General features: G+C 45.9%; 1 protein-coding gene across 1 annotated transcript; it reads left to right on the top strand.

Moving 5' to 3' along the window:
* Positions 1–1534: 1534 nt before the first annotated feature.
* On the top strand, positions 1535–8409 carry LOC306918831 (trans-1,2-dihydrobenzene-1,2-diol dehydrogenase-like; the record flags this gene model as incomplete). Its single annotated transcript, XM_079496109.1, has 7 exons — positions 1535–1624; positions 1780–1891; positions 2099–2262; positions 3682–3940; positions 6682–6806; positions 7072–7222; positions 8300–8409. The coding sequence occupies 7 exons, from the start codon at positions 1535–1537 to the stop codon at positions 8407–8409; spliced, it is 1011 nt and encodes a 336-aa protein (XP_079352235.1).
* Between the last annotated feature and the right edge of the window lie 3656 nt (positions 8410–12065).

Here is a 12065-nt window from a genome sequence, read left to right as displayed (position 1 = left end):
GGGGAAAGAAATATTAAAGAACTGCATATCTGAAAGTAACCATGTTCAGACAGACAGATTCCATATCATGCCAGCCCCTGTCGCTGCTTCACACTAACGTTAATTGCCACTTGTACATCAGCTATGTTCTGCACGCGACACGGCGCGCAAACCAAGCATAAATCAGGGCATGCATTGCAGTAATCCGTGGCAAATCCTCGGCATTGGAGCCCAGAGATTGATCTCTGCCTGCACACACAAAGCACAGTAGTGCCCTCTACTGTCCGCAGACGGGCATTGGTTGTGTTTACAACACAAGCATGTGCTGTCTTCTAGATAAATGGATAATATTTAGCTTCAAGGGCAACACTTTCCCATAGTCATCCTGGCTCAGCTTACTGGCCGGTTAAAATGACCTGCTGTGTGGGACCGGGCCTCCTGTATAACCATCCTGTGAACCTCTCTCCGCCTATATCTGTTTACCACAGCGAACCCACTGGGGAGTTCAGTTTAATCATTGCCCTCTGGTGTTGCTGCCAGCCAGGCCATCACACAGGGCTAATCAATGCCTCTCACAATGAGGGGGGGAGGGGGGGGGACAACAAAGCAGCCTTGACCTGCGCCTTGGCGCTGCTCTGAGGACAAGGTGAGTTCTTCCCACATCTCCCCCTCCATGTGTTAATGATGCGCCGAGGGCCCCGGGGGGCCCCCATTGACATCCATGATGTTTACAGATTGTCAGAGTCAGCTGGTTGCAAACCACTTCGGCCTGGAACTTGAAAAAAATGCTTGAATCAGCAACAGGATGCGTGTGTTAATATATTAATAAAGGGGAAAGTGTGTGTGTGTGTGTGTGTGTGTGTGTGTGTGTGTGTGTGTGCGTGTGCGTGTGTGTGCGCGCCCGCACGCACGTGTGTGTGTGTGTGTGTGCGCGCGCGTGTGTGTGTGTGTGACACTGTGACACTATACTTTGGAGGACCAAATGTCCCCCACACAGAAATAGACATTAGACGTTAAAACTGAATTTTAGAGATGCGTTTACAATTAGAAAAAGATCCAGGGGTTGGGGTTAGGTTTAGGATTATATGGTTTAGGGATTCGAGATTTAAGTTTACCCGATTTACACTTGTGTTGCAGGCTTGTGTTTTGTGCACCAAAATATAGCCGATGATCTGCTTTAGACTTATGGTTAAAATGCCCCACAATTGCAAAAATTGCATTCATGAAATCAATGTCCTAAAAGGTTGACAACCTCACAAATATAGTAATTCAAAGCTGTGCATGCGTGCGTGCGTGCGTGCGTGCGTGCGTGTGTGTGTGTCGTCCCCTTCTGCATGGGTGAGATGAGAGGAAAGGTGACATGCCTCTCCTCTCCCCAGCATATAAATGCTCTCTCTCCGCCTGGCGCTCCAGCACGTCTCCACTCAACCTCTGGTCGCTCTGACCTCTCCCCCCCCCAAGGTCACCACAACCGCTCGGGCAGCTCGGATCTCCCCTCTCTCTGCACCTGACCCGTCACCTATACTGTAACCATCCAGCTCTCAGGGCAGGCGCCATGGCAACCCGATGGGGACTGTGTGGTGCGGGGAAGATCAGTCATGATTTCAGCGTGGCCATGAAGACTCTCCCTCCAGGAGACCACCAGGTACTCAACCGCTCCAAACAAACACACTACATCTTCATTGCCACAGAGGGATGCCTGCCTCGACTGGGGATGACAAGGTTGGTCGCACCGCAGTAATGAAATTGTGCACATGTGTGTGCGCGTGTGTGTGTGTGTGTTGCTCGTGTTCTGAACAGATAGCAGCCATCGCAGCGAGGAGCCTGGAGGGGGCGCAGGAGTTTGCCAGGAAGCACGGCATTCCCAGAGCTTACGGGAGCTACGAGGAACTGGCCAGCGACCCTGATATTGGTGGGTTAACGACATTAACAACAGCCTGGTGAGAGTCCAGGCTCTGTGTGTGTGTGTGTGTGTGTGTGTGTGCGTGTGCGTGTGCGTGTGCGTGTGTGTGAGGGGCCTTTAGAAGATCGATGATGAGACGTTGGTTTTAATGACGTTAGCGTTTGAAGCTGATGTCTGGAGCGTCTCTCTCTCTGTCCTCTGTCCTGTGCACTGCAGACGTGGTGTACCTGGGCGTGTTGCACACGCAGCACTGGCGCGTGGGCCTGCTCTTCCTCAAGGCGGGCAAGAACGTGCTGTGCGAGAAACCCTTCGCCATGAACTCCGGCCAGGTGACGGACCTCATCGCCGCTTCAAGGACCAGTAGCAGCTTCCTGATGGAGGTACAGATGTGCCGTTCCAACACGTTCCAACACGTTTCCTGATCATGTCCTGAAGGTTTTCTGGAACTGATCAGCCTAATGATAATTCTACTGCTTTGCTACTGAAACGAAGTGTCCAGCAGAGGAATTTAACTGTATCTATTCGGGGAACCTGAATACAATTAACACATCCACATGATCCACTTCAGCCTTTTCAATTTGCTGTTAAAGATTCAGAGCAGATACTAATAGAATGCTGTTGCTGCAGGTTGTTTGGGTAAAAGGAAATCCTGTGTCATTCATAGTAATAAGGTACTGAATTGCCAATGGCAGGACATGTGAAGTTCTCGTACGGCACATCTGTAAGAGCTCTCTCCAAGGACATTCCCCTCCTCCATCGCAGGCAGCTACCTATGACCAATGATGAATGTACAAGTCAGTCCTGATCGTCTGTGGGCAGATGCTTTTATCTAAAGTGCCTTACAGAGCCACGAGTTGGATTTGCTGTGTGTGTGTGTGTGTGTGTGTGTGTGTGTGTGTGTGTGTGTGTGTGTGTGTGTGTGTGTGTGTGTGTGTGTGTGTGTGTGTGTGTGTGTGTGTGTGTGTGTAACAATACATAAAAATAACTAGAATAACTGTCTTACAGTGAAGTATATAGGGCTTAAGTGGTTAAGAAACTGCTACTGTTTTATTTTTGGAGCAAGCCGCTCCAACATTTGACCGTGTGTGTCTATTTTGCCTATATCAGCACGGTTTTGTTTGTCCATTTGTCCATATCAGAATGTCAACAACAGCTGCAGCCACCGAGCGGTGTTGTTGAGCAGCCTTGAATTTAATGGACAGTGATTTAACGTGGCCCCTGTAGCTTAATGAAATTAACTCATCAAAGCCACCGCTCACTTCGCACTGACAATCAAACCCTGATCATTCCTTTGTTGCGGAAATATGATGAATGATGAAGACAGACAGGCAGACCTTTATTGATCCCACAAGGGAAGTTCAGTTGTCATGGCATGTCATGCACGTCTGGGCAGATGCTTTTATCCAAAGTGCCTCACAGCGTCTTGGTGCGTATATACCTTTTCTCCTCAGAGGGAATTAAACCCCTGTTACTGCCATTCTCATGGACATGCAAAGGGCTGTGCTGCCGGCTATGACTTGATGCCCTGCTATGTGGCTGGTATCCAGTGGTGGAAAAAGTACTGAATGTTAAAAGTTCAGGTTTTTGGGGTGCAATTAAGCTCAGAAAACATAAACAAATATATAAGAAGAATTACAAAAACGAGTTTTAAAATGTCAAAATCCCTTTAAGTTTAAGGATATTCACGGAGAATTCCGGATTAACCATTGTTTTACCTTAATCTGATAGTACTGAACAGTTATAGTACATCCAATAAGGAGTGGTACAGGTGAAAAATTAACAACCGTGTCTCTTTGCAGGCCATCTGGTCCCGCTGCTTCCCCGTGCACGCCGAGGTACGCAGACTGCTCGCCGAGGAGGAGGAGGCGGTAGGGCAGGTGAAGCTGGTTGAGGCCTCCTTCGGCTCCCCGCAGCTCCACATCCCCCGCTCTGTGGAGAAGGAGCTGGGTGGAGGCGCCCTGCTGGACATCGGGGTGTACTGCTTGCAGTTTGTCCTCATGGTGTTCAACGGGGAGAGGCCGCAGTCCATCCAGGCCACAGGAGTCTTGCTCGACTCAGGTACTTATAGTAGCTATAAGCAATAACATGTCAACATTTTAATGAGCTTTTTTTTTTCATGTCAAGGACCCCAAAAACTATTATGTAATTGGCCGCCGACCCCCATCTGAAAATATGTTGTTCCAGAGACCCCCCAGAAGCAAAGATTCGAGTTACAAATGCGCTGAAAGAATATATATTCAAAGATTTGCGCCACATTTTCCAGATTTTTCAAAAAAATAACTAAAGTATACATCCTACTATAAATGCGGCACTTCTCTGCGTGCGTACGTGTATGCGTGCGTGCGCACGTGTGTGTACGGTTGTAATGCAGGTAACTCGGGAACCGTTTGACCCACCGACTTCACATTCGACACACGCGTTCCACACCCCCAAAGGGAGTGTAGTGCCAGGTATCGAGTCGGTCGGACCCACGGTTCTCCAGAACCACCACAAAAGGCTGGTCAGGCTCTGCCAGTGGGCCTAATGAGGCCAACTCCTTTCACCTGGGCCAGGCTCTGCCAGTGGTCCTAATGAGGCCAATTCCTTTCACCTGTGCAATTTCCAGCCTCTGCCTCAGCCAATTGAGGCTCAACCAATCAGGCTCTGCCAGTGGGCCGAATTGATTGCCAAGTACACTTTTCAGTTTGCAGTCTTCACACACACAGATCTCCATGTGGGACACCGGCTGACAGCTAAAACGGGTGCTATGTCGACGTATATCATTACGTTTCCAAGTTGCATCGTTCCCAAGTACAGTAGGCCGGTGGCCGACTGCGACGGGCACGTACAGGTCTAGTAATGCTTAAAACACCAAAAGGGGTCCCCGTCCTGAATGGGTTAAAGATAGGCTGGCAGAGTCCAAGCCCACCAACACGGAGGTTGTGGGTCTTTGAATCCATCGGGGTGCGCATTTTGTTGGGCATCTATGCGAACACAATTGGCCCAGACGGAAGCCATGTTTTCTCCTCCGCCCCCATACCCTAGGTTGGCGAAAGGGCCTTTCTATGTGGAGTTTGCATGTTCTTCCTGTGTCCCTCACAGTGTGTTTTAACAGCGGGCGAGCATCGGCGACACATCGCCTAATCGCCCGGTATCGGCTGAAAAGATGAATTATTTGTATCTTTTCCGGCGACGTTCCTCTGCCTTTATCGGCCGTTCGCCTGCTATTGGCAGTTTTCGCCGGGTCCCATAGACAAATTATGCACTTCCGGAAAATTTGTCTGGCTCTCGCCTGCTGTTAAAACGTACCGTTATAGGGTAGAGGTACCCTCACAAAAAAACATGCAGTAATACTGGTCTCTATACTGTCTCCCCCTGGTCAGATGGAGCCAGATGGAGGGGAAAAGAACTGTCTGGAATAACATGTTCCTTCCACGCGCTACGTCCTACCGGGGAAACTCCCTCCTGTTATAAGAAGCGGCCTACTTACTTATGCATTGAAGCAAGCATAAGCTCAATTTGGGGCTCTCCCCAGGTTGGCAGTTCCAATCTGGCTTCAGAACATCCCACTCCACTGACACAGGGTTTTGACACTGTGAACCACTCCATACTGGTTAACAGGACAAGGTGGACCCCCCCCCCCCCCCCCCGAACCCACCTCACCCCTGCCCACTTTGACAGGCTGGAATGGCTTAGGGTCGACGACAGAGTACAGCATCTTGCAATGGGTCTGGTCCACAAGATTCGATACACCACCAAGATACCCATGTACCTGTCTAGATACTTCCTTAATGTTAACGAAGTCCACACCCACAACACCAGAGGGAGTGCAATGAACCATGTACAACCCAGATTCGGCACAAACAAGGGACTAAATTCTTTTCTCTCCTATGCCACCAAAATGTGGAACGCCCTACCAACAGTCATTAAGACATGCGAATCCCTTGACTCCTTCAAAACCGCTCTCAAAGGGCACCTACGGACGGCTGCAAATCGAAACTGGCCCCCGTAAAATCTGAATCATCCCCCACCACCCACCCCTTTTTCCCCTCACTGTATATGTTTCTTTTCCCTTTTTACTTCCTGTTCTGTTCTTTGGCTATATAGAAGTGTCTACTTGTACGTCTCTAAATGTTTTGATGAATTGAACAAGGTGGATCCTCTTGTAAACAAGTGTAATGCTTAATTGGGTCGGCCACTCACAGTTAACAGTCTTTGTATTGAGTTTGTGCTTGAAATGTACTGTAATTCTGCAAACTGTTAATAAATATTTCAATCAATCAATCAATGGCAGAGGGAAAGTAGCGCCCAGGATTACAGTTTAGGCAATTGGCACCGGGTGAAAAAATGGGTTAAAGAATCGTGGGATAAAAATGATAGTAAAAAAGAAATGCGGGTGTCTGACCATGTCGGTCATGTGACCACACCTTGAACCTTGAACTGGATCCTAAAACTCACAGGGAGCCATTGCAAGCAGGCCAGGATTGGAGTGATGTGACATGTCCTCTTGGACCTATAGTTATTAGGCTGACAGCAGTGTTCTGGACAATGCTGAATGTGGTCCAGAGATCATTTACTGAGGCGGGTGAATAGTGAGTTACAATAGTCCAGGTGGGACAAAACAAACGCATGAATAATCATGTCTAACTCGGGTGTGTGAAACAAGGGAGGGGTGTCGTGTTAAACAACAGTTTAAGACCCTGCACAATGTAAAGGTTATGATCATTAACCAGACACACGGTTAATAATAACAATTTGTTAGGCAGCACATTCACAATGATTAACGCGCCTTTACGTCGTCTCTCACTGATGTTTGACAGGGGTGGATGAGTCCATGGTGGTGGTCATGAAGTTTTCAGAGAACAGGATGGCCTCCTGCACCTTCTCCATTGCCGTTCCTCTGCCGAACGATGCCACCATCAGTGGCACTAAGGGCACCATCAGGGTATGACTTTAAGCCAGCCTTCGCAATAATGGCACATGGTGTGGGTGTATGTGTTTGGTCCGACATACCATTGGTCCGATAAACGACAACCCACCTAAAACCCTAACCTAACCATAACCGCATGCACGGGAGCAGGCGCTAGTCCGAGGTGCGGACGCATGTCGAACCAATGCTCCCTCGGACCATAGTATGCCTCCCACATGGTGTCAGGCTCTCAACACTCTCTCTTAAAGCTTCAAGTTAATGTTTGTTGTCTGTCCTCCAGGTTCTTGGTCCAATGCACTGTCCTACCACACTGGTGGTCAATGGGAAGGAGACCCAGTATCCCCTGCCTGAACCCTGCTTACCAATGAACTTCACCAACAGCACAGGGCTTCGCTATGAGGCAGAGGAAGTGAGGCAATGCCTCCTCAAAGGTATAGGCAAACGGTACATCAGTGGTTCCCAAACTGGGGGTGGGGAGCGGGGACCCAGGTTATTAGCGTAAATTCAAGCCCCAACTCAAATCTGATTAATTTGGGGGGTTGCAGCTTGACAAGTTTGGGAACCCTGTCAGTAGATATAATTTACAATATTGGCTAATCTAGAATTGGCTGAGATTGCCTGTGGAGAGTCAAACCCCTATTCCTGTTACAGTTAATGGCATATCTGCCTACTGAGTTACAAAGGAGTGTGTCTCCTTTCCAAGATATTGAATACCCAATGAGCAGCCTCTTTGCCTTTTGACGTGACCAGGAGTTTCTCACAAGCCTTTTTGATGTATTGTAGCAACAGACAGCGTTAAAATTAAATACATATTCTATTGATCAGTGTTCAAACAGCCTCCCCCAAAAGAGTTTTAGTTTCTGTGAAACTGCATGGTCCAGCCTCCTTATCGTTGTTGATGCAGGGCAATGGGGAATGAATGAAACCACTGAAATATTGATCCACCGCTTATAGCAGTGGTGAAAAGTAACTAAGTACATTTAAGAACAGATTTGAGGAAAGGGAAAAAAGGGCGCTGTTTTTTGGTCTCTTTGGTCTTTTGATGGGTTCCACACGCCGCTCGACTGACAGGTGGGACCTCCACCCCAGGCAGGTAACGACTACCCGGATAGGTCTGTAACGCAGAGGAACCAGGGGTACCTATTCACACCGCTGCCACCAATGTAGCAGCTGCTGTAGCCGAGACAGCCAGGAGGCAAACCCGCCACCTATAATTCCTATGGCGCGTAGGTTACCAATCGGCTAAAGAGTCATGGCAAGTAGAAACGCAGCACCGTATAGCCTATACATTCTGCATAATGGGTACTTTTACTTTTGGTACTTTAAGTACATGTTGATGCCAATACTTTTGTACTTTTACTCAAATACATTTTGCATTCTGAACGTTTACTTGTAACAGAGTATTTCCACATTGCAGTACTTTTATTTAAGGTAAGAATGTGCGTACTTTAACAGCAAGTGAAGAATACATGTGGCTGAACAAACTGGCCCCCCCATCTTCCGTACAGGACTTAAGGAGAGTCCTCGCATGCCCCTGTCGGAGTCGGCCCTGCTCACCGAGATCATGGATGAAGCCAGGAAGCAGGTGGGCGTGGTCTTCAGCCAGGACAGCCAATGACAGTTTGTCAAAGACAGGCTGTTTGCTATCATCTAAACTGCTACTGTGTCTGCACAAAAACTTGTCACTTTGTGTTCCTCGGAAACCAAACATCTCTGAATAAACAATATATATATATATCATTCATCATCATCATCATCACCTTTATTTATACTCGGAATACAGTTGAGGGCAAGCCCTCATTTTTAATGTAGCCGAGGTTTACAATACACAAAATACAGTCAAAAAACAATACATCAAACAACATTATAAATCAGGATAAATTACAAAGGAATTTTATACAGAACAACCATCAGTAAAATAGATCAATTGAAGCAGGAGCAATCATGGCTATATATATATATATATATATATATATATATATATATATATATATGCCTTAGCTCTGGTCCATAGCTCTAATGCGTTTCATTTAGCGCATTATAGCTATGGACCAGAGCTATATATGCCTATACCGTCAATTCGCTAGTCAGTCTGGCCAGCTTCCTGTTTGACTAGATTTCATAACGTCACCTGTTACATAGGCACATTGTTGCTGATACTCATCAGCCAGCGCCACTTAATTTGCCCATGCTTTTCTCACTGTAGAAAGAAGTAGCCAGTTTGAGACTCGAGAGTTAAACTTATGGTAAAAATAAACACTAATTTGTTTCAGTAGTCCACTGTCAGATTCAGTAGTACAAAAAAAAACATGACGGTTGTGTGGGTTTAGTTTAGTTTAATGATTTGCATGTTGCACAGTTGCAGGGCAACAGTAGTAGCTGCGCGGTGCGCATTGATATGACGTCAAACTGGTATTTTTTTCCCAACCTGCATGTCCCACCTACCCTGGAGATAGGACCCTTACCTTTCCAGACTAAGTAGCGAAGTGACAAAACAAAACACGGAATGCAGCGAAGCAGGCTGGAACCCAGGCTACTACAGTATACTGTATGTGTGACGTGTAATGTAAACACAGCTTTTATTCCTGAGGTAGAAACATTTGTTTTCTGGGAGTAGGCCTATGCAGTATATTGTCTAAGAAATAGAGAGGTCAAACAAATTGCACCCACCTCATGGAATGACTTGATTCATGTGTTACTTTATAATAAAGGCCTCAACTCCATTCACTGCCTTGGAATCAATGTAATGTCTGTATCTTATCCTTAGCCATACCAAAACATTCCTAAACTTAAACATGTTGTGTTACCCCAGGACCCAGGTGCACTCCACCACCAAATGCACCCATGCCAAATCGATGAGAGTTGTAATGTGTATGACACTGCCATCTGGTGTCGAAATTATTTTACTACAATTACAATACAAGCTGTCAGCTTGTGCACACATTTCCAACACAATTAAACAGTAGCCTATACAGAAATCAGTTTTAGCCTACATGTTGTATTTTCAGATTGACACAGACGTATATCTATCTATCTATCTATCTATCTCCTAATCTACCGGTATGAGTGTTTTATTTTGAAAAAATATTATTAATAATAATAATAATAAAACCAATGGTTTCTCCCATTGTTTTCTAGGTTACAACTACAACATAAAATATAGCTGCAAGCAGCGATAATTGTGGCCAAGCATGAAGGCAATAAGAACAATATGCACAAATATAGCTGCAAGCATCAATAAGACGGGACCAAGCATTAAGGAACATCACACCTGTGTGAACTGAGTGGTGCAGGCTGCTCAACAACACCGCTGGCTGGCTATAGTTATAGTGCTCAGTGTGAATGGTTCAAATATTTAATATCAATGGTCTTGTCAGGTGTGTGCTGTGAACAAAAAGTGTATCTCAGCCTTTTTTCAGCCTTATGTCACATTACCAAATGTAACCAAGCAAGCAAGGTAAAAAACAAAAGAAATACAAGGAACACTGACAAATTATACTCTGGGAAATGCCCAGGTTAAAAAACTTGAATGTAACAATGTTCATAATACAATTCAGGTATGAAGCTGTGGGCCGTATAAAATTAGCTGCAGGGCCGCATTTGGCCCGCGGTCCACACTTTGGATACAGCTGGTAAGGTTTCAGCACTATTTGGCATGACTCTCTACCATACAGTTACAGGTAGGTACGGTATGTATGTGACTCTGCATGTATGTATTAGGAGCAGAAGAAATTTCATAAAACTTCCATTTTCATTGGCTCATAAAAGTAGTAGATTTGATTAAACTGTACTTCATATAATTCAAAATGGTGGGAGATCTAAAGGTCAGAGGTCAAAAGTCAGAACATGAACGTTATTCGTCATGAGGAGACGCATGCGTATCAATGTTTTATTGCTGGCGTTCAAACGGTTCATGAGCTATGACATAGCCCTCTACCATATTGCCGCATTTTGCGAAAACCGGCGGTTAAGCCAGAAATGATACGTAGCTTGCGGAGTTAGTTAAGTCAGATCTACTCGAGGGGTTTGATGCTGTGCTCAAGGGCGCATACATAACTCAAGGGGTTAATATGCTGCATTACGATGTGGGTGTATGCAAGACCCACATGTCATTCGCTGATGTGGCAGTCAGCTGACCAATTGGGCGGGGTATTTAAGCTCTCCTAGATTGCATGCTTCTTCCTGCCTTCCTTCTGCTCATGGTCATGGTTGTTATGTGATGTTTGCTCCCATCACCACCCCAGCACCACCGATGGGCTCTGTTATTTATGTTCCCCATGGGGGGTTTTATTGTATATCTATCTCCCTGCTCTTAATGTTTAATGATGGTGTTTTTAATTAATGCAGCAGAGCCGAACGCCAAGATAAAATATCATATGCACACTTGTATTCTCATTCTATAATAAATATTGGTTAAATCTATTTGTGAGTTATCTGACTGAACTTCTATTTTTGGCAGAAGGAAAAGAAGAAACAGAAGAAAAACCCGGGCAATTACAATAAGGTGGCAGGCAGCCTTTGGCTTGGCCACCTTGCACTGTAGAATGCTCAGTTTTAATTTAATTAAAAGAAAATCACACCTGTGTGAACTGAGCGGTGCAGGCTGCTCAACAACACCACTGGCTGGCTGTAGTTATAGTGCTCAGTGTGAATGGCAGTTTAGGCTGCTCGTTGGCGTCCAACTATCATGAATCCGGGACCTCCTTGGAACCCCCCTCGAAGGACCCCTGGGGGATCCACGGACCACACGTTGAGAACCACTGACACTAGACACAGTGATAGTAACGGCAGACGCTGACGTTTATAAAACCGGAGTATCTTAATCTAGACCTAGAGGGAGTTGACGGGGAGAGAGCACACAGAAAAATAAAACCTAAACTTCTTCAGACTGTTTTTTGGTTCAGGAAAGAACCTTTCAGACCAGTTTTTAATGGTTCTATAAAGAACCCTTAACCACTTCTTAAAGGACCACTTCACCACTTTTCCACTTATTAAAGGACCACTTCACCACTTTTCAACCTATCTTCATATAATTTCTCCTCACTAATGTTCATGGTAAAAGACCACAATATTCTTCTACTCATTCTGTGTCTCATATGAGGGCTGTGGGCAGTTCAGAAACCCGTCCACCAGTGACATCATCATTATGCAGATCTTTTTTAATTTAGATATTTGTTATCGTGAGAACGATGGCTTCCATTATCATATTGCAACTTTTCAGGAATAGTAAGCCTGCTGTTTCTATTAGCTTGGATTCCCCATCGATGATGTCAC

Source organism: Electrona antarctica (assembly GCF_951216825.1).
Source record: "Electrona antarctica genome assembly, chromosome: 3".
NCBI classification, from domain to species: domain Eukaryota; kingdom Metazoa; phylum Chordata; class Actinopteri; order Myctophiformes; family Myctophidae; genus Electrona; species Electrona antarctica.
Note: the sequence above shows the minus strand (reverse complement) of the source record. Positions and strands in the feature narration are given on the sequence as shown.